Genomic DNA, 19,499 nt, shown 5'->3' on the forward strand with positions numbered 1-19,499 from the left:
GAGCAGAGTGTGTGTATTCGACCATAATCATCTTGTGTGCTCAAATGGGACTTTTGTGTTAATCAGATCAATGTAGTTTAAAATGTACTTTAAAATCCACTTTAATATTTAAATCTGTGTGTATTCGTAAAAATAAGGGGCGGCGCAGTGACAGTGGGTAGCATTGTTGCCTCACAGAGCCAGGGACACAGGTTCAATTCCAACCTTGGGTTACTGTCTATATGGAGTTTGCACTTTCTCCCCAAGTCTGTGTGTGTTTCCTCCAGTTCTCTGGTTTTCTCCCACAGTCCAACGATGTGCAGGTTAGGGGGATTAGCCATGATAAAAATTTCTCCTTAGTGTCTAGGAATGTGCAGGTTACAGGGATAGGGCGGGGAAGTGGGTCTAGGTAGGGTTTTCTTTCAGAGGGTCAGTGCAGACTTGATGGGCCAAATGCCCTCCTTCTGTAGTGTTGGGATTCTATAGTTCTATGGTGAAAGAGTATTGGATAATAATCTGACTTTTCATGTTTAATATTTTTTTTCTTGCTAAAACTAATTGGCGGTCCTGTGACTCTGTTCCTCGTCGTTTTATAAAAAAGAAATCTGTGAAGCTACGGTCTTTTGAGCCAGGGTTCCATTCTGGGATCTTCCCATCCAGTTATATCAACTGGGATTGTAACACTACCAAAACTAATTAACTGGTCATTTATCTATTATGGTATTTTGCTGTGCTCATAATAATAACATTTACAACAATACAAACTCACTCATTAGCCTTCAAACACTTTGGGATGTTCTGAGGATATAATAAAACCACCATATAAATATATAGTTACACAGGTTACACCCATGAATGTAAAGCCATTTCTCAACTCTATAAAGGTAACTAGCAGAAACATACACAACACAAAGTTCTAAATTGTGATGCAAGTTCTGGCACACAAATCTATCCTGAAGAGCAATCACATTGAAATTTAACAGATGAGAGCAGAGTTACAAAGAAACAAGGTTGCAAGTAAAGACATTCCAGTAATTGGTCTGATCAATTATACTCACTTTGTCAAAATATAAGCGTGTTGATATGAACCATGAACGATCTTTTGTATACCCAAAGTAGGTGTGAAAAATACCACAACTACTTCTGTTCCTCAATCTGAGAAACATAATTCAGTCTGATTGCTCTGCAGTGTGAATTAGTGAAAATATTTTAAAAATGTATCAAGTCAGGAAAAGAGTCTGACATACTGAGCTATTCTGGTGGTAAATAAAGCCTTTCAAATGTCACATGTATTATATATTAATTGATGTGAAGTTTGTGGAACATGACAAACAAACATGGTAAAAGCAGAGTCTGTGACAGAGCAATGGTATAATGTCAGTGAACCTGTTCCCTATTAGAAGTTGGTGGTAGGTCTGAAAAAAAAGAGTCAGACTTCAGAAAATGCATTCACACTTAAATTTCAGCAACTCTATCAAGACAGGCAGTCATCTCCAACTCTGCTTTGGTAGTTCTATTGAGATGAAACATTTCCTTCTTCCCCACAAAGCTCAATCAAAACAAATTTACAAATGATTTGCAGAATTAGGACTCTACTAGGGATAGTCCTGTTAGCAAACCTCAAATTCACAGCTGTCCAGTAAAGAAGCCAACCATGTATATTTTAAGGTACCTGCTGCATCTGTTACCAATAATCTGGTGAGCATCTATTTTCCAACGCATATAATCCTCCTTATAACTAAATATTTTAAATTTAAATGATAATGTAGTTGGAAAAATTCTGGAATAGAAAATCTATTCCTATAGTCAAGATTAATGATTACCCACAAATGATAAAGAAATTAAGAATTATATACGGAGATGTTCAAATGCTGGCAATGTAACTGCAGATGTTCACAAGCATATAATTGCCACTATTATGCATTTTCCCAACTTTATTCTTTAAAGAAAAAAAGTTTAAGGTGCAGAGAGGGAGATGAATGACTATAATGGGTAGAGTAAGAAGAAATTTCCTTTCATGTATATATTTCTCAAACTACAGCTGGAAATAAGACTTTGGGGATGTTTAACAATGCCTAATTCTTGAAAAATTACCACTCAAAAATGTGCAACTGTCTTTTTCCCCCAAGGGTGTAGAGTTTGATAGTTTACATACACACTGCTGTTACGCCTGATACTGTTCAGTAAAAACATTGTGATTTTTTTCTAATTCTAATACCCAGCACTAGAATTTAGAGAAAACCGATTTGCAGAAAATGCTATACATTTTGACATTAAGTATTAATTTTCAAATGGTTTTAACCCACTTCTTGAAAGTAAACCACCAAACTGTATTTAGGTTTAACCGGGAAACAAGTGCCACTCACTGACCACTGCTCTGTAAAATGTCAACTGTCTCTTGCTATTAGCTCTTTATGTATTATACTGTACCTCAATGCTTGGGATCTGGAACACATGGGAGTCTAGGCACTTAGTGGGAGTAGAGGCTTTACTGTTTGTCAACCAAGGTTTGTCATAACAACGTGTGAAGGTCTGGGGCGTCTGTGAGGTAGGATGGGGTAGGAAGGAGGAGGAGCAGATTAAAAACAAAATGGACAATGGATGATGAAAGAAAAAGGGTTTAAAGGATGGGTAAGAGAGAACAGAAAGGGATAGGGCAAATGTTAACAGAAAATTAACTTCAAATAATGAAATGGTAAAAAATGTAAATTATAAACAAAAGTAAAATGAAAACTATAACATCTGAAACAAACAATATGAACAAATTCACAAATTTCAAGGACAATGTGCATCCCTGTAAAACACTGAACAAGAAACTCTCTTTTTCTGAAGATTAAAATAAGATCAGACATCAGGTTGTTCATGTGTTCGAAAAGTTACTAATTTACCAAAAGCTCCTCTCCCCCCTCTTTCCTTCAATCAAAAATTTAATCGAAGCAACAGCAACATTTTTGAGTCTCTGCATTAATTACACATTTTACTTAATTGGGTAAATTTAGTTGTTTGTTAGATAAGGAAAGTTAATTTACCCCCCCCCCCCCCACCCCCCCAAACAAACTTCACGACTGGAAAAAAATGGAGGAGGAGGAATCCAGAATGTGGATTTCGACAGCTGCAGTTCAGGCTTGGATTAAACCTGGTTCTCGTGAAATCTTGCTATTCCAAACATTCATTCTTGTCCAGTGTAAGGGTGACATCATCATTTAAAAATGAGAATAAAATGGCATGGGATTGAATACTGGTGATAGAACATGAGCTGCTCTTCTGAATAAGGAATATTAGCACTGAGCAACATATTCAGTTGTTTCACAGAAGGACAAAGGAAATATTTTGTTGTTCTGAGCAGATAGTACTCTTTCTCGAAGAGGACTATTAACTATGATATCTGAAATTGCAAGCAACAATAATTGGCTCAGTTATGACACCAGATTCGTTTGCAGTTCCAATGTCTTACAGTGAAGCAAATTTAGATTAATGAGCAAAAATTCCAACAATGCATCTTCTCTACCGTCTAGAGATCAACTGACTGTTCATAGATTTAAAAAGTAACATCAATTTAAAAGAGAAGTGAATACATTAACAAAGATGTCAAAAGCCATCTTCATTATTGACTTTAATGTCTTTCTCATATTTACTCTTCTTCATATTAAGACAGACTGGGAAGTCTGACACCCTGCTAGTTTTGATTCAGTGTTACAAAGCCTCAGGGAATGCCCTAATTGCTAAATGAATGGTAAAAGCATCATACTATTGAATTAATATTCCACAAAGTACAGTAAAAAAACTTTCCGTTTTATAGTTTCTGCTTTGTGGATCTCATTAAAAGTTATTACACCATTGTGTGAATATCACAGCACAATTTATAGCCATCTCTAATGCTCCCATAACACTTTCTGCAGCAGTAGTGACGGGACTTAAATTATATCACATTCTTGCTTATAAATGCATGTCAATATACAAATAATACACGGATATTAAAATTTAATTCACTGGAGATTTTGGACAGCGATCAGCTTTCAGGCCTTTCCAAATAAAATTGAAGAGGTAATGTTAAAACACAACATAAATACAAACAAAAAGCTTACTCTGCTTCCACTGGCTGGAGTTGCAGGTGATGAGGGCATGGAGGTGCAACTATGGTTACTGTGGCTGGCACTGGAGCTGGATCGGGTTGGAGATGCAGCCCTGGAAGAAGGCTTTGATTTGCGCCCCTTCATCCTGAAGGTAGCCAAACCCTGAGAGGCTCCTTCTGGCAGGATAAACTTCTCACGCAGTTCTAAGTTGGTTCGTCCTCTTGCTGAAGGAGAAAAAAAAGGACAGAATATTGATATTGAGTTTTACACAGCACCTGAAAGAAAAGGAAGCAAACAAATCCATCAAAACAGATACCCATGAAATCAGCGACTTACATGACACATTATATCAAAAAATGGAGGAATAGTTACAAAAATTGTGGATGTAAAATGCAATGAAACAGTTTATCATGCAACAAATTTATTAGATTTGCTTTTCAACGCAATGGATTTTAACAATATTTGCCTTAGATGCTGTCATTGATATTCTTAAATTTAAGACTGCCCAACTCAGTCTTGTTGCTACTTACTTAGGTTCCCCTAAGTAATTCATAGGCTTATGATTAAAATCATTGCTACAGATTTTCCAATTTATTCAGTAACTGGATAAGATAATGGGTGAATGATTTGTAACAAGAGACCTAATTTGAAAGAATATGATACGGCGGAAGGCCAGCCTGACATTGCCATTCTTGCCATGCTACATGCACTTCTCTCATTTGACCACAAAACAATATCATGATAATTCAAGAGGTGTTCACAGCCTGGACTGAACTATCTTCTCAGCTGGAGGCAAGAATAGGAGATGGGGTTGGTCAGTTCGTATACATTTCTTAAATACACTCTCAAGTGGGACAAGTTAGGAGCCTGATTGTTGCAATTCTATTTACAGTGTAGGAAAATGTATTAGGCCACTGGGTTATCATTCTGCAGTCCTTCCAAATTGATGAATGAAATTAGTATTACCTGAAGAGTCAAAGCTTTCTTCAAAAAGAGACTGAACAAAAATATCACAAAAATCCCTTTCAAAACATTTAGTAAAGATAGGGTGCGGGATTCTCTGTCCCGTTGCACCATTTTCTGGTGTGGTGCTCCCCCACTGGCAGAGGGATTCTCCGTCCTGACAGCCAGCCAGTGGGATTTCCCACTGTGGGCATGGGTGTGCTGCCAGCGAAGCGGAAGATCCCTCTGATGGAGAATCCCTCCGAATGAGAATCCCGTTTGGATCTTTTAAGATAGATCTAAAGTCCCTTCACGTCAACAGCAATGTCATCCACTCTTATTTTTTTTAGCTCAGTTTTGAATTAAGCTCACCACATCACTATTTTAAAGAATAAAAAAGCCATGGAAAATAACCTAAATTGTTCATTTTTAAAGTCTAATGAAAGCTCAAAATTACAACTGATATCGTGCTCTGCCACTTGATCTGCACAGGCAAATGAAATCAAACTATTAGTGAAATAATTTTTGTATGTCACATTATGACAGAACAAATAATTTTATTTTTTATCACAATGAAATGGCAGAAGTGATATTTAACATAAATACAAAGGTTATTGAAAAGTCAAGATTCGTTTTTTCTGTAGAAATTAAAGCTTTGTCATGGACGGTAGCAGGGGATAATTAGTGCAATTAAATAGCCTCTGAAGAACAGGAACAGAAGTTCAAAGGACTCGGAGTTGGGAGTTGCCAATAATCTCATGGGAAAATTTTACAAGTGATGTTTTGTTATAATAAGTTTTTTTTTAAATTTTCTCAATTAAGAGGCAATTTAGCATGGCCAATCCACCTACTCTGCACATCTTTAGATTGTGAGGTTGAGACTGACCAGGGCAGGGATCGAACCCGGGTCCTTGGCACCATGAGGCAGCAGTGCTAAGCACTGCGCCACCATGCGGCCCCATAATTAAAATGTTAAATGCAGCAATGGCATGTATCCAGTTTACATGGATGCTAATGAGCATCAATTACAAAACCAATGGTTTTGTTTCAGTAGTGCTTGTGTCTAAATATTAAAATGCAAAAGATCTAAGATGACAAAGAACAAAAAACAAAGTGGAACAAAAAGGCTGCACAGTAGCACAGTGGTTAGTACTGTTGCTTCACAGCGTCGGGGACCTGGGTTTGATTCCCGGCCTGGGGCTTAAAAGTAGGCTGCTCTTTCCAAGGGCTGGTGCAGACTCAATGGGCCGAATGGTCTCTTTCTTTTTTCTTTAAAAAAAATTTATCACCAAAATTTCAAAGATACTTTGATATGCACTAAATAAAAAGCAAGAATGTCAGAGTCTGATCATACAGAAATAGAAGCAGCAGTGATGCTATAAACTGGACTTTGTAGTGTACAGGTTATTAACAGAACCTTAGTTGCTAAGTGAGGAAATTTCAATATAAGCAATGCATTCCATTTTGAAGACCATGGGCATGATTTATGGCCTCATTGCGCCTGACTTGGTGAAGCAACGAGGCCGTTTAATCTAGCTAGCGGCTTTTTGTAAGATTCGTGACGCTTAGAACACCTTGCATGTGGTAATATATATATATGTGTGTGCCTCTGTTAGGGGATGTACAATAGTACCGGCTATTACAGGTTTGTCGGTAAGCCCCTGCCGGCTAGCTCCGCCCACAGGAGCAGTATAAATATCCATGAGGTCTCCTGAGCTGCCATTTTACAGCTCCACTTGAGGTGATAACATCTCACGGTAATAAAGCCTCTTTTGTACCGTTTCGTGTTTCTGTGTGCAATTGTTAGCGCAACATCACAAAATGTAATATCTCGTAGATGTCGCCCAGCGAGATCCATATTAATATTTTAAACTGAGCCAATAGGTTCATTGCAATATGTTTACGCTGGATTCTCTCGAGGCCCAAAAAACTAAAGGCCTCACCTTGGAGACCTCGCCATGGCACCGTTTAGCACTGGTCAACACAAACGCGGTCCAGGCATAACTGCTCCTGGGGGGTCCCCCCCATGCCATTGGAGGTCTCCAGGTGGTTGGGCTCAGGGTGGTACCCTGGCACGCCCACTGATACTCAGGCACTTTGGCACTGCCAGCCTGGCAACTTGGCACCTTCACCTGGACATCCGGGGGTTGCAAGATGGAGGCGGCATTTAAAAAAGACTCCCTGAGAGTCCCATCATTAGATAGCGGGGTCGCAGCGCCGTGAAACACTCTGCTATACGTGCCCAAAATGGGACTCATTTCCCCCCTCATTAAATGCCTCATGTGAACACACAATATATCAAAGAGGAGCATGAGAGACAAGAGGAAGACAAGGTATCTATGCATGAATTCTCAATGCAATTCAAATGAATATTTATTTAAATTATGCTGAATAAATAAGTTATTTAGTGGTTTTAAAACAAATGTATCTTTATACATGCAAGTGGTTTCCTGCTGAAAAGATACTTTTCCTCAATTAATAGAGTTTTTGGTGAAAATGATAGTGATTAGTGGAAATGGAAAATGCCTACTATGGGCTAATATGGATTAGGCATCACCCAAAATTAGATTTTATGTTACCCTGTGGTCACTTTAGCGGATTATTTGGAAACTGATGAAGCATAAACTGAGTCAGAGGTCAAGTGTTTTGTAGAACTTGGAGCTGATTTCCTCCTCATCTTCATTCTTCCAAATCAAACAATCCCTGATGTCAATTAGTTTCAAGATCATAGAGGATTTTAGAAAATGAAGCTAGATAGTAATTACAATCTATCATCAAAGATGCGAGGTGATGATGGGCAGCACGGTAGCACAGTGGTTAGCATTTGCTTCACAGCGCCAGGGACCCGGGTTCAATTCCCGTTTGGGTCACTGTCTGTGCAGAGTCTGCATGGGTTTCCTCCGGGTGCTCCGGTTTCCTCCCACAAGTCCCAAAAGATGTGCTTGTTAGGTGAATTGGATATTCTGGATTTCCGGTTGCGGCTATGTGGAGCTAAGTCGCACGTTCGGCAGCTCCCGCTAGCAAAGGACTTTTGGGCTCTTTTTAGGGCCCGCAACGGCGCTTGTTCGACGTTTCCCAGTGTGGGAAGGGGACAGCAACATTCCCCTGCTGGTGTATGGATTGGACCAGGAGCGGGGCGATTAAAAAAGCGGCATTGCAGCAAAGAAAGGTGCGAGGGAGGAGGACCAAAATGGCGGAGGGCGGAGACCAGTTAACGTGGACGCAATGGGCCCCAGAGCAGCAGGAGCTGCTCCAGCTCTGTTTTAAGGAGCTAAAAGCAGAGCTGCTGGAGCCGATGAAGGCCTCACTCGACAAGCTGCTGGAGTCCCAGACGACCCAAGGGGCGGCGATCCGGGAGGTCCGGCACAAGGTCTCGGAGAACGAGGATGAGATCCTAGGCCTGGCGGTGAAGATGGAGGCGCACGAAGCGCTCCACAAGAAATGGCAGGCGAGGTTCGAGGAGATGGAGAACCGGTCGAGGCGGAAGAACCTGTGGATCATGGGCCTCCCGGAGGGGCTGGAGGGATCGGACGTGGGGGCCTACGTGGTCATCATGCTGAATTCGTTGATGGGAGCGGAGGCCTTCCAGGGGCCCTTGGAGTTGGAGGGGGGCCCACCGAGTGCTGGTGAGGAAGCCCAGGCCCAGTGAGCCGCCGCGGGCGGTGCTGGTGCGTTTCCACCGGTTTGCTGATCGAGAGTGTGTATTAAGGTGGACCAAGAAGGAGCGGAGCAGCAGGTGGGAGAACGCGGAGGTCCGGATCTACCAGGATTGGAGTGCGGAGGTGGCGAAGAAGAGGGTCGGTTACAATCGGGCGAAGGCAGTGCTGCACAGGAGAGGGGTGAAGTTCGGCATGCTACAGCCGGCGCGTCTGTGGGTCACCCACAAGGACCAACATCATTATTTTGAGTCCTCGGAGGAGGCCTGCGCCTTTGTTCAGGCCGAAAAACTGGACTCAGACTGAGGGTGGGGAGATGGTTGGGGATTGTTGTGTTGTGTTCCGAGGGCGTGTTCTTTCTTTGTTTTCTGGGGGTTGACAGGGCATTGTTTTGATTAGGCCTGATGGATGGGCTCGTGAGGTGGGGATAGGCAAACAACTTGGGGGGGTTGATGGTCGATAGGGTTTGATGTGGCGTCATTGGGGGGGGAGGGGGTAGTGAGACTGGGCCTGAAAAGGGAGCTGCGCCAGAGGAGGCGGGGCCGGCCGAGTGGAAAGCACAGGCTTTCTCCCGCGCTGGGGGTGGAATGGGAAGGACGTGAGCCTGCTTGTGGGCAAGGGAGGGGAGGGGGAAGTGTTACACGGGGGGGTCGGGTCGATGGTGCGGCAGGAGTGGCCGGGGTCAGCTGACTCACGGGAGTACAATGGGGGGAGCAACGCAGCTAGGGGGGGGGGGACCTAGCTGTGGGGTTGGGGGGGGGGGGGGGGGGAAGAGAGAGAGAGAAAGAGCCGGGTTGCTGCTGGAATGGCCAAGGGGGAGCTGGAAGTGGTAGAGGAGGTCAGGGCAGGGCTGGCCTAGGAAGAGTTATGGCTAATCGGCGGGGCAAATTGGGATGATGCGGGGTTCATGCGACGTATGTTGGGACGGATTCCAGATCTTGAGTCAGGAGGCCTAATAATGGGGGGGGGTTTCAACACGGTGCTGGACCCGGCACTTGATTGCTCCATGTCCAGGACGGGCAGGAGGCCGGCAGCGGCCAAGGTGCTGAGGGGGTTTATGGACCAGATGGGAGGGGTGGACCCATGGAGATTTACGAGGCCAGGGGCCAGGGAATTTGTATTCTTCTCCCATGTCCACAAGGCCTACTCCCGGATTGACTTTTTTGTCATGAGCAGGGCGCTGATTCCGAGGGTGGAGGACACGGAATATTCGGCGATAGCCATTTCTGATCACGCTCTGCATTGGGTGGACCTCGGGTTGGGGGAGGAGAGAGACCAACGTCCGCTGTGGCGTCTGGAGGTGGGGTTGTTAGCGGACGAGGAGGTGAGCGGACGGGTCCGGAGGTGTATAGAGAGGTACCTGGAGACTAATGATAACGGGGAGGTACAAGTAGGGGTGGTCTGGGAGGCGCTCAAGGCGGTGGTCAGAGGAGAGCTAATCTCCATTAGGGCACACAAGGAGAGTGGGGAGAGTAGAGAGAGGGAAAGGTTGGTGGGGGAGATGGCGAGGGTGAACAGGAGGTAGGCAGAGGCCCCGGAGGAGGGATTGCTGAGGAAGCGGCGTAGCCTCCAGGCCGAGTTCGACTTATTGACCACCAGGAAGGAGGAGGCGCAGTGGAGGAGGGCGCAGGGGGCAGTATATGAATACGGAGAAAAGGCGAGCCGGATGCTGGCGCACCAGCTTCGGCAGCGGGAGGCAGCTAGGGAGATCGGTGGAGTTAGGGATGGAGGAGGGAGCACGGTGCGAAGTGCGGTGGGTATCAATGAGGTCTTTAGGAGCTTTTACAAAGAACTGTACTGATCTGAGCCCCCAGTGGAGGGAGGGATGGGTCGCTTCCTAGACCGACTGAGGTTTCTGAGAGTGGAGGAGGAGCAGGTGGCGGGGTTGGGGGCGCCGGTTGGACTGGAGGAGTTGGTCAAAGCGATAGGGAACATGCAGACGGGGAAGGCACTGGGGCCGGATGGGTTCCCGGTTGAATTCTACAAGAAGTATTCGAACCTATTGTTGGTAAGGGCCTTCAACGAGGCAAGGGAAGGGGGGGCTCTGCCCCTGACGATGTCTACGGCGCTGATCTCCTTGATCCTGAAGCGGGACAAGGATCCCCTACAGTGTGGGTCATATAGGCCGATCTCATCCTTAAATGTAGATGCAAAGTTGCTGGCAAAGATACTGACCATGAGGATAGAGGACTGTGTGCCGCAGGTCATACACGAGGATCAAAGGGAGGCAGTTGAATGCTAATGTACGAAGGCTTTTGAATGTTATAATGATGCCGGCAGTGGCAGTGGAAGGGGAGGCAAGGATAGTGGCGGCGATGGATGCAGAGAAGGCCTTTGATAGGGTGGAATGGGGATACCTATGGGAGGTGCTGAAAAGGTTCGGGTTTGGGGAGGGGTTCGTTAGGTGGGTGAGGTTGCTTTATGAGGCCCTGGTGGCGAGTGTGGCTATAAACAGAAGGAGGTCAGAGTATTTCCGATTGCACCGGGGGATGAGGCAGGGGTGTCCCCCGTTCCCCCCTGCTCTTTGCGCTGGCGATTGAACCCCTGGCCATGGCGCTGAGGGAGTCGAGGAAGTGGAGAACGATAGTGCGCGGGGGGAGAGGAGGAGGAGGAGGAGGAGGAGAGGGGGAGGAGAGGAGCATCGGCTGTCGCTGTATGCAGATGACTTACTGTTGTATGTGGCGGACCCGGTGGGGGGAATGCCGGAGGTGATGAGGATCGTTCGGGAGTTTGGGGATTTCTCCGGGTACAAGCTCAATATGGGGAAGAGCGAGCTGTTCGTAGTGCACACAGGGGACCAGGAGAGGGGGATTGGTGAGCTTCCGTTGAAAAAAGGCAGAAAGGGTACAGGTAGCTAGGAGCCGGGGCTTAACTTTACAAGGCTGGGGGCAGCACGGTGGCCTAGTGGTTAGCACAACCGCCTCACGGCGCTGAGGTCCCAGGTTCGATCCCGGCTCTGGGTCACTGTCCGTGTGGAGTTTGCACATTCTCCCCGTGTCTGCGTGGGTTTCGCCCCCACAACCCAAAAATGTGCAGAGTAGGTGGATTGGCCTCTCTAAATTGCCCCTTAATTGGAAAAAATAATTGGGTAATCTAAATTTAAAAAAAAAAAAAAAAAAACTTTACAAGGCTGGTGGAGCAGATGGAGGAGGAGTTTAAGAGGTGGGACGTGCTGCCACTCACCCAGGCGGGCATGGTGCAGTCAGTCATAATGACGATGCTCCCGAGGTTTTTGTTCTTGTTCCAATGCCTCCCTATACTGATCCCCAAGGCCTTTTTCAGACGGGTCAACAGGAGCGTTATGGGGTTTGTATGGGCGCAGAAGACCCCGAGGGTGAGAAGGGTGCTCCTGGAGCGGAGCAAGGATCCGGGGGGGGGGGGGGGGGGGGGGGGGTTGGCGCTGCCCAACCTCTATGGGTAGTATTGGGCCGCCAACGTGGTGATGATACGCAAGTGGGTAATGGAGAGGGAGGGGGCGGCATGGAAGAAGTTGGAGATGGCGTCCTGTGTGGGCACGAGCCTGGAGACGCTGGTGACATCGCCGCTGCCACTTCCTCCAATGAGGTATACCACGAGTCCGGTGATGGCGGCTACCCTCAAAATTTGGGGGCAATGGAGACGGCACAGGGGGGAAGTGGGGGCCTCAGTACGGGGGAACCACCGGTTTATCCCGGGAAGAATGGATGGAGGGTTCCTGAGTTGGCACAGGGCAGGGATTAAAAGGATGGGGGACCTGTTTGTGGACGGGAAATTTGCTAGTCTGGGTGAGCTGGAGGGGACGTTCGGCCTCCCCCCGGGGAACACCTTCAGATATATGCAGGTGAGGGCGTTTGTTAGGCGGCAGGTGGTGGAGTTCTCACTGCTGCCGCCACGAGGGGTCCAGGACAGGGTGCTTTCGGGGATGTGGGTTGGAGAGGGGAGGATATCGGCAACGTATCAGGTGATGCAGGAGGAGGCGGCCTCGGTGTGGAGGAGCTGAAGGGTAAGTGGGAAGAGGAGTTGGGTGAGGAGATCGATGAGGGGACGTGGCGGATGCCCTGGGGAGGGTAAATTCCTCCTCCTCTGGCGCGAGGCTCAGCTTAATACAATTCAAGGTGCTGCATAGGGCACACATGACCTAGGCAAGGCTGGACCGGTTCTTTGGGAGAGAGGACAGATGTGTTCGGTGCTCAGGGAGCCCAGCAAACCACACCCACATGTTCTGAGCATGCCCAGCGCTTGAGGTCTTCTGGGGGGGGGGGGGGGGGGGGGGGGGGGGGGCATAGCAGAGACAATGTCAACGGTGGTTGGATCCAGGGTCGAGCAGAGCTGGGGGCTCGCAATATTTGGGGTGGCAGAGGAGCCGGGAGTGCAGGAGGCAAAAGAGGCTAGTATGCTGGCCTTTGCGTCCCTGGTAGCCCGGCGGAGGATTCTTCTTCAGTGGAAAGATGCGAGACCCCCAGGCGTGGAATCCTGGATTAACGACATGGCAGGATTTATTAAATTGGAGAGGGTCAAGTTTGCCTTCAGGGAATCGGTACAAGGGTTCTTCAGGCGGTGGCAACCGTTCCTAGACTTTCTGGCGGAGCGTTAGGCGATGGTCAGCAACAGCAGCAACCGGGGGGGGGGGGGTTCATGAGGGTTTGTTTGTTTTCTTGATTGGGTGTGTATATTTGCGTTTATATCGTTTATCTTTGTTAATTTATTCTTTGTGTATATGGGGGGGGGGGGGGGGGGGGGTTTGTTCTTATATCTTTGTGTTATTTTTATTGTTGACAATTTGTGAAAACTTGAATAAAAATTATTTAAAAAAAAGAATTGGACATTCTGAATTCTACCCGAACAGGCGCGTGGTGACTAGGGGATTTTCACAGCAACTTCATTGCAGTGTTAATGTAAGCCTACTTGTGACAATAATAAAGATTATTTATTTATACTTCTGAGCCAAAATTCATTGTTAGCAAAAATAGTTAAAACAAAATTCTCGACTAGCATTGTCTACTTTCGTTTTGGGCAGTCACCTGCATCATTTGATTTGAAACAAATAATATTTCAGTTCCTGCGGTAGAGGAAAACATAAATCAAGTGACATAATTTTGCACAGTAATTAACTTTTTATCGTTAAATCGCACCTCATGTGAACACACTATATCAAAGAGGAGTGTGATGGACAAAAGGAAGACAAGGGCCGGGATTCTCCCCTACCCGGCGGGGCGGGGGGTCCCGGCGTATTGGAGTGGCGTCAACCACTCCGGCGTCGGGCCTCCCCAAAGGTGCGGATGTCTCCGCACCTTTAGGCGCCAAGCCCTCACATTGAGGGGCTAGGCCCGTGCCAGAGTGGTTGCCGCTCCGCCGACTGGCCCGAATGGCATTTGGCGCCACGCCAGCTGGAAGTCCGCGCATGCACGGTGCGTCAGCGGCTGCTGACGTCATACCGCCACATGCGCAGGGGTCTCTTCCTCCCCCGCCATGGTGAAGGCAATGGCGGGGGCAGAAGAAAAAAAAGAGTGCCCCCAAGGCACATGCCTGCCCGCCGATTGGTGGGCCCCGATCGCGGGCCAGACCACCGTGGGGGCACCCCCCGGGGTCAGATCACACCATGCCTCCCCCAGGACCCCGCCCGCGCCGCCAATCCCGCCGGCACCAGAAGTGTTTGATTCCCGCCGGCGGGATTGGCCTGTCAGCGGCGAGACATCGGCCCATCGCGGGCCGGAGAATCGCTGCGGGGGCCCGCCGACTGGCACGGTTCCCGCCCCCGCCGATTCCCGGGTGGCGTAGAATTCGGGCCACGGTGGGGGCGGGATTGACACCGGGCGATTCTCTGACCCTCCCCGGGGGGGGTCGGAGAATTCCGCCCAAGGTGTCTGTGGATGAATTCTCAATACGATTCAAACTATTCCACAAATATAAAATTAGCTTTTCAGGCCAGCGAGGGTGTCCAGCAGTAATTAAAAGTTGGTATGCCATTAGAATCCCAGTAACACCTCCATCAACAAGGCATAATGTTTTCAAGGGGTTTTACAGTGAGAATAATAGCACAAAAATTAAAAGTTCAGGTTAATTGAATAATTTCTAATTGGATTTCTGCCTGATATGCCTTCAATGTACACCCTATGGGAGCAGCAGGAAATTACTGACAGTAGCTTTGGTATTTCCATATTTAACTTCACGGCAGGTGTCAGAAGTTACCATTGGTTTCACAGTTATAGAACAGTACAGCACAGAACAGGCCCTTCGGCCCTCAATGTTGTGCCGAGCCATGATCACCCTACTCAAACCCACGTATCCACCCTATACCCGTAACCCAACAACCCCCCCCCCTTAACCTTACTTTTATTAGGACACTACGGGCAATTTAGCATGGCCAATCCACCTAACCCGCACATCTTTGGACTGTGGGAGGAAACCGGAGCACCCGGAGGAAACCCACGCACACAGGGGGAGGACGTGCAGACTCCACACAGACAGTGACCCAGCCGGGAATCGAACCTGGGACCCTGGAGCTGTGAAGCATTTATGCTAACCACCATGCTACCCTGCTGCCCCTAATTGTAATGGAGTTTCGGCATCATTACAACTACAAAATCCTAGCTAATATTTTTATCATATATATTGTAAATTCTTTTTACTCTCTTCACATCCTTCTATATCAACGTTATTTATTCAAACTGGTCATTAATTGAGACGAGGATTCGTACTTGAAAATGCTTTGTTTTACTCCAGCTTTATTCATCCCTTAAAAATTAATTATATCTGTGCAAAGGTGAAGCAAATTGGGCCAAATATTAAATACCATTAAAGGAAAACAGTCTATACTTTGGACAGTAATCTGGACTACGAAACAGTCATAGAAAGTTTGAAGTATAACATAATATAAAAGTTACACAGCTGCATGAAAAAGTTAGTTCAGGTTATATTGTACCCACTCCAATCAAGGTAGAAATTGTGTCACTACAATTTTGGACTATTTCAGCGAAAGGGAACAAACGTAGAGCAGTTAGTGAGCAGTTTACATGCGATTTAGAATTAGTGCAATTGACACAGCACACAGTACAGCCTGGCTCCATGCTCAATTTGAATCAATCATTAACCTATCCATGCTTATTTTCGATATATCTTGCAAATTTCCTCTACGGATACATCTTATGATTGGAATTTGGAGTAAAAAGTACATAATTCACGAAATAATTGTGTACTTTATTTCCCCACCAGAAACAGTACACCGAATTTACTTTGGTCAGGTGAGGTTAGGGGGAAGATGGTATTTGGAAAGAATTGTAGAGATGGACTGAAATATGAATGTTGAGACAATGCTGATTGATTTTTCTTTTGGCTCCAACAATTATTTATAAGAGAAAGAAAATGTAATAGATCATATCATTTGGCAATATTCCAAGCAGGCAGAATGCTGCTGACTGTATTTTCCCTTTTTGTGACAATTTACGTAAGAATTAGGAGGAATAGGCAATTCAGCCCCTGCAGCCTGCTCTGCCATTCAATACGATCATGGCTGATCTCATCTTGGTCTCAACTCTACTTTACTACCTGTTCTCCATAACCTTTCAACCCACTACTAATTAAAAATCAGTCTAACTTAAATTTACAATGCATTCTGAGGTAGTGAATTCCACAGATACACGGCCCTTTGAGAGAAGTAATTTAGCCTCATCTAGGTTTTAAATCTGCTACCCCTCATCTTAAAACTGTGCCCTCTTGTTGCAAAGTAAAAATTGTTTCAAGATGCTTTTTTCTTGTGATCATGGATAATTCAGGGAAGATTAAATACATTAGAGTCAATCTTCTAAAACAATAATCACATCTGAATTTGCAAATGCAATACAGGACAAGAATGTCAGGTCAATGTAAACCATCCAATTAGGTTTGATATTGGCTCCGTTTGATTCAGGTGGTTAGAATGCTAAACACTCCTTGTCCAAAATTTTATATTTCTTTACATGAAACTTAAGAGCACAAAGTTAGTCCATCTCTTTGACAGATCAGCTTTCTGACCAAACCCCTTTTTGTTCTAGCTTTTGTAATTATCCTTTAGACCCATAGTCTATACCACAATGCTTTTGGGTAAAAGTTCTGCTGGACATTTATCCACATTTGTTTTTAATTTTTGTCATCTAGTATTTCAGGCCTTCATTATAGTGAAATTTTTAATCGGATTAACTTAAGTTTCTTGATTTCTGCCCTGTCTTAAATCACAATCCATGTAACAATTGGTCAGAGTTCAGATTTGAGACTATGTAAAATAGTGTAAGAAGCGAAAGGCAGCAAATAAAATAGTGAATTTTGAGAGCCTGGCTGTGGTACTGTGTGCAAAGAGTCAGTCTAACAATGTGGCTGAAGGAACAAAGCCAAAGCCATTCACAGTGAGGAGAAGGAAAAAGAGAAAGAGCTGGACAGAGAAGAATTGCCAACCTATTGGAGACTGACTGGAAATCGAAGAATTCGATTCCGAGCGTAATAATTTATTCCCTTGATGATGAACTAGAAAGAAATGACAGTAAAATCTGAAACTCAACCAGAGACAGACTGGAAAAGAATAGCAGTCATTTACTTAGTGGACTTGCACATGTCAACACCTTAACCATTTTCTCTTCAATAAGTTATTTTCCTTTCTGACCCATGCTGACCAAAATAGATTTGGATTTTAAAGTAGCAGTTGTAAAGACACGGAAGAACCTATGCAACATAGTGCTCTGCATGGATCAAAAAGGACATGGCTTAGACTGTTAGCTTGAACCCTCGATCTTAATCATGCTGCTGTTGAGAGGCATTTCCTTCATGGGAAGGAGTCTAATCAAAAGGATCAATGGCCTTGAAGTTGCTTTCCACTGATGGTTAAGGGAGGCAGTTGTGGAAACAATTCTGAAACTATTTTATCAGAAAGGGTAAAATTGAATTACAAAGAGAAAGTAAAACTAAATTAGGAAGGCTAACAACAAATAATCAGAGCACAATAAGTTGGGAGGGTTGACTTGTGAACAAAAATATTGAGGCCCTGTGAAAATTAAAATAATTCTCAACAATTTTAGGAATCAAAAGGTTAAGGTTTGACCATGGAAGTAGATAAGGAGTATAAAAAACATTTGCAGCATACTGCAAAAAACAAATGTTTTAACCATTATGTTAGTCTATCAGAAATCATATTATAATAACCATTTGAATTTAACTTTTACTTTGCAGGTTAAATGTTTTCTAATGACCATCCAATATGAAGATACATTTCTGCATGTAGCTCATCCTCGCCATTAGTTTCATGATCTAGATGTCACAAGTTTGAGTTCCAGGGTTGACTGGAACTTCCTCACCAAGTTCAGCAAATATGATCAAATCTGTGGATTTTTTTGTGGACGTGATAACTACCATGACATGCCAATAATTCATTTTACTTCACTAATACAATCCTTTCTGTTTGCCTATCAATTTGAAGGGATATATAGCAGTTCAAGTTGGTTACTCAATTTGGGTAAATCCAACCCATGCATTTACTTTTGTTTGAAGATATTAATTTCCAAACAACGACATTGTTTGATGAAATGAGAAATTGGCTGGTTTGAACATCTGAGATTCCTTAAGCAGCAATTGTAGAGAAATCTGCAACTGTCTGTCCTGATCTTTCAATTAAAGGTAGATTGGAGGAGCGTGGTAATATGAGGTCAAGAGAATTAATCTTAAAATAAAAGATTTTTTTGTAACTGATCATTAATAGAGGATGATGGGTGCAAAGGAGGAAATTCTGGCATCAATTCCCTGATAAAAACAGGGTCTTTGAAAAATTTGTCTTAATTAAAGGTAGGACTTCTCATGATTTCTATCATACCTTTGGTGTCTTGCAAGCATGTGCAGGAACACAGATTTGTAGTATGTGCAAGAGCATCAAGTAGAAAATCATCTTCAATCAGACAAACAAAACAGATAAGGGCCTTAGTAGAGGAAATAAAAGGAGCTTAAACAGTGTTAGAGAATCAGACAACAGAAGCTCAGAACAGCAGTTTCTCATTCAAATATTTTAACTACTTTGAATACTAAAGTACTGAACATTAAACTACTGTACTCCAACAACCTGCTGTTTAAAGGGTTTCTTCTTAATCTTTCTCTTCACTCTCAGTGACAATTGATGACCCCCTTCCAAATGATTCTACAACCAGAGAACAACTCTATTGAAAACTGTAATGTTAAAAATCACGTATTAAACCTGCTTTCAGCTTCTGTTGACCTAGATAAAATTGTCACAGTGGAGGGAATGATCCACTCTATCCACAGAGTGCTGATTGAGGTAAGAAAACTGGCAGGCAGCTCTCAAACTGCACAGTCAGGCTTTCTCTCAAGATATTCTGCACTCTCTGCACAAAAAACTTGGGAGGCGTGGTTCATATCATCATGGTGGCAGGCGGGGCCTGATAAAGCCAGACACCTGGCTCGGCAGAGATCAGGGCACCCTGATCTGCGCTAAAACAAATACCAACCCTTACACATACCAATGGAGTCCCCAGGCACTTTCTGGGTATGTCTCTCTTCCCCCGGGGAAGCTATATTTACTCTTGTGCTTTAGGCAAGCTCCCTTCGCCTGGTTCACACTTTTCAAAAGCTGTTGTATGCCTCACTGACTCGATGTCACAATAGCGAGGGAAATTTATAATGTGGGGGAAACATATGGCGGGAAACCCTATTCCTGCCTCATAATGTCACCGCCCAGGAAATTAGAAAACAAGATCGCCATCTGCGAGATTCTCGTTTTCTGAATTTTGTGAGATTTGGCGCCCATGGCGAATGCAGTATCTCATTACAACTATAGTGTCTTGTTCTGGCAAAATAATTCTGTACACAATTTCTAGCTTTGATGATACTTTTGGGTTGG

The 19,499-nt window shown here is 44.9% G+C and overlaps 1 protein-coding gene across 5 annotated transcripts in view; it reads right to left on the minus strand.

The window, feature by feature from the left end:
* macf1a (microtubule actin crosslinking factor 1a) overlaps positions 1-19,499 on the minus strand; it is an 837,043-nt gene that overhangs the window by 14,228 nt on the left and 803,316 nt on the right. For 3 of the 5 annotated variants that reach the window (XM_038800561.1, XM_038800568.1, XM_038800551.1), the window contains 4 exons: positions 18,462-18,533; positions 17,057-17,125; positions 4,065-4,276; positions 2,410-2,520 (listed from right to left, as the gene is read on the minus strand). In XM_038800561.1, the coding sequence (XP_038656489.1) occupies positions 2,410-2,520; positions 4,065-4,276; positions 17,057-17,125; positions 18,462-18,533 (464 nt within the window). The remainder of the gene's footprint in view (positions 1-2,409; positions 2,521-4,064; positions 4,277-17,056; positions 17,126-18,461; positions 18,534-19,499) is intronic. The other 2 variants (XM_038800586.1, XM_038800577.1) reach the window with 1 other exon arrangement.

Source organism: Scyliorhinus canicula, chromosome 1, assembly GCF_902713615.1.
Source record: "Scyliorhinus canicula chromosome 1, sScyCan1.1, whole genome shotgun sequence".
In the NCBI taxonomy this organism is placed as follows: domain Eukaryota; kingdom Metazoa; phylum Chordata; class Chondrichthyes; order Carcharhiniformes; family Scyliorhinidae; genus Scyliorhinus; species Scyliorhinus canicula.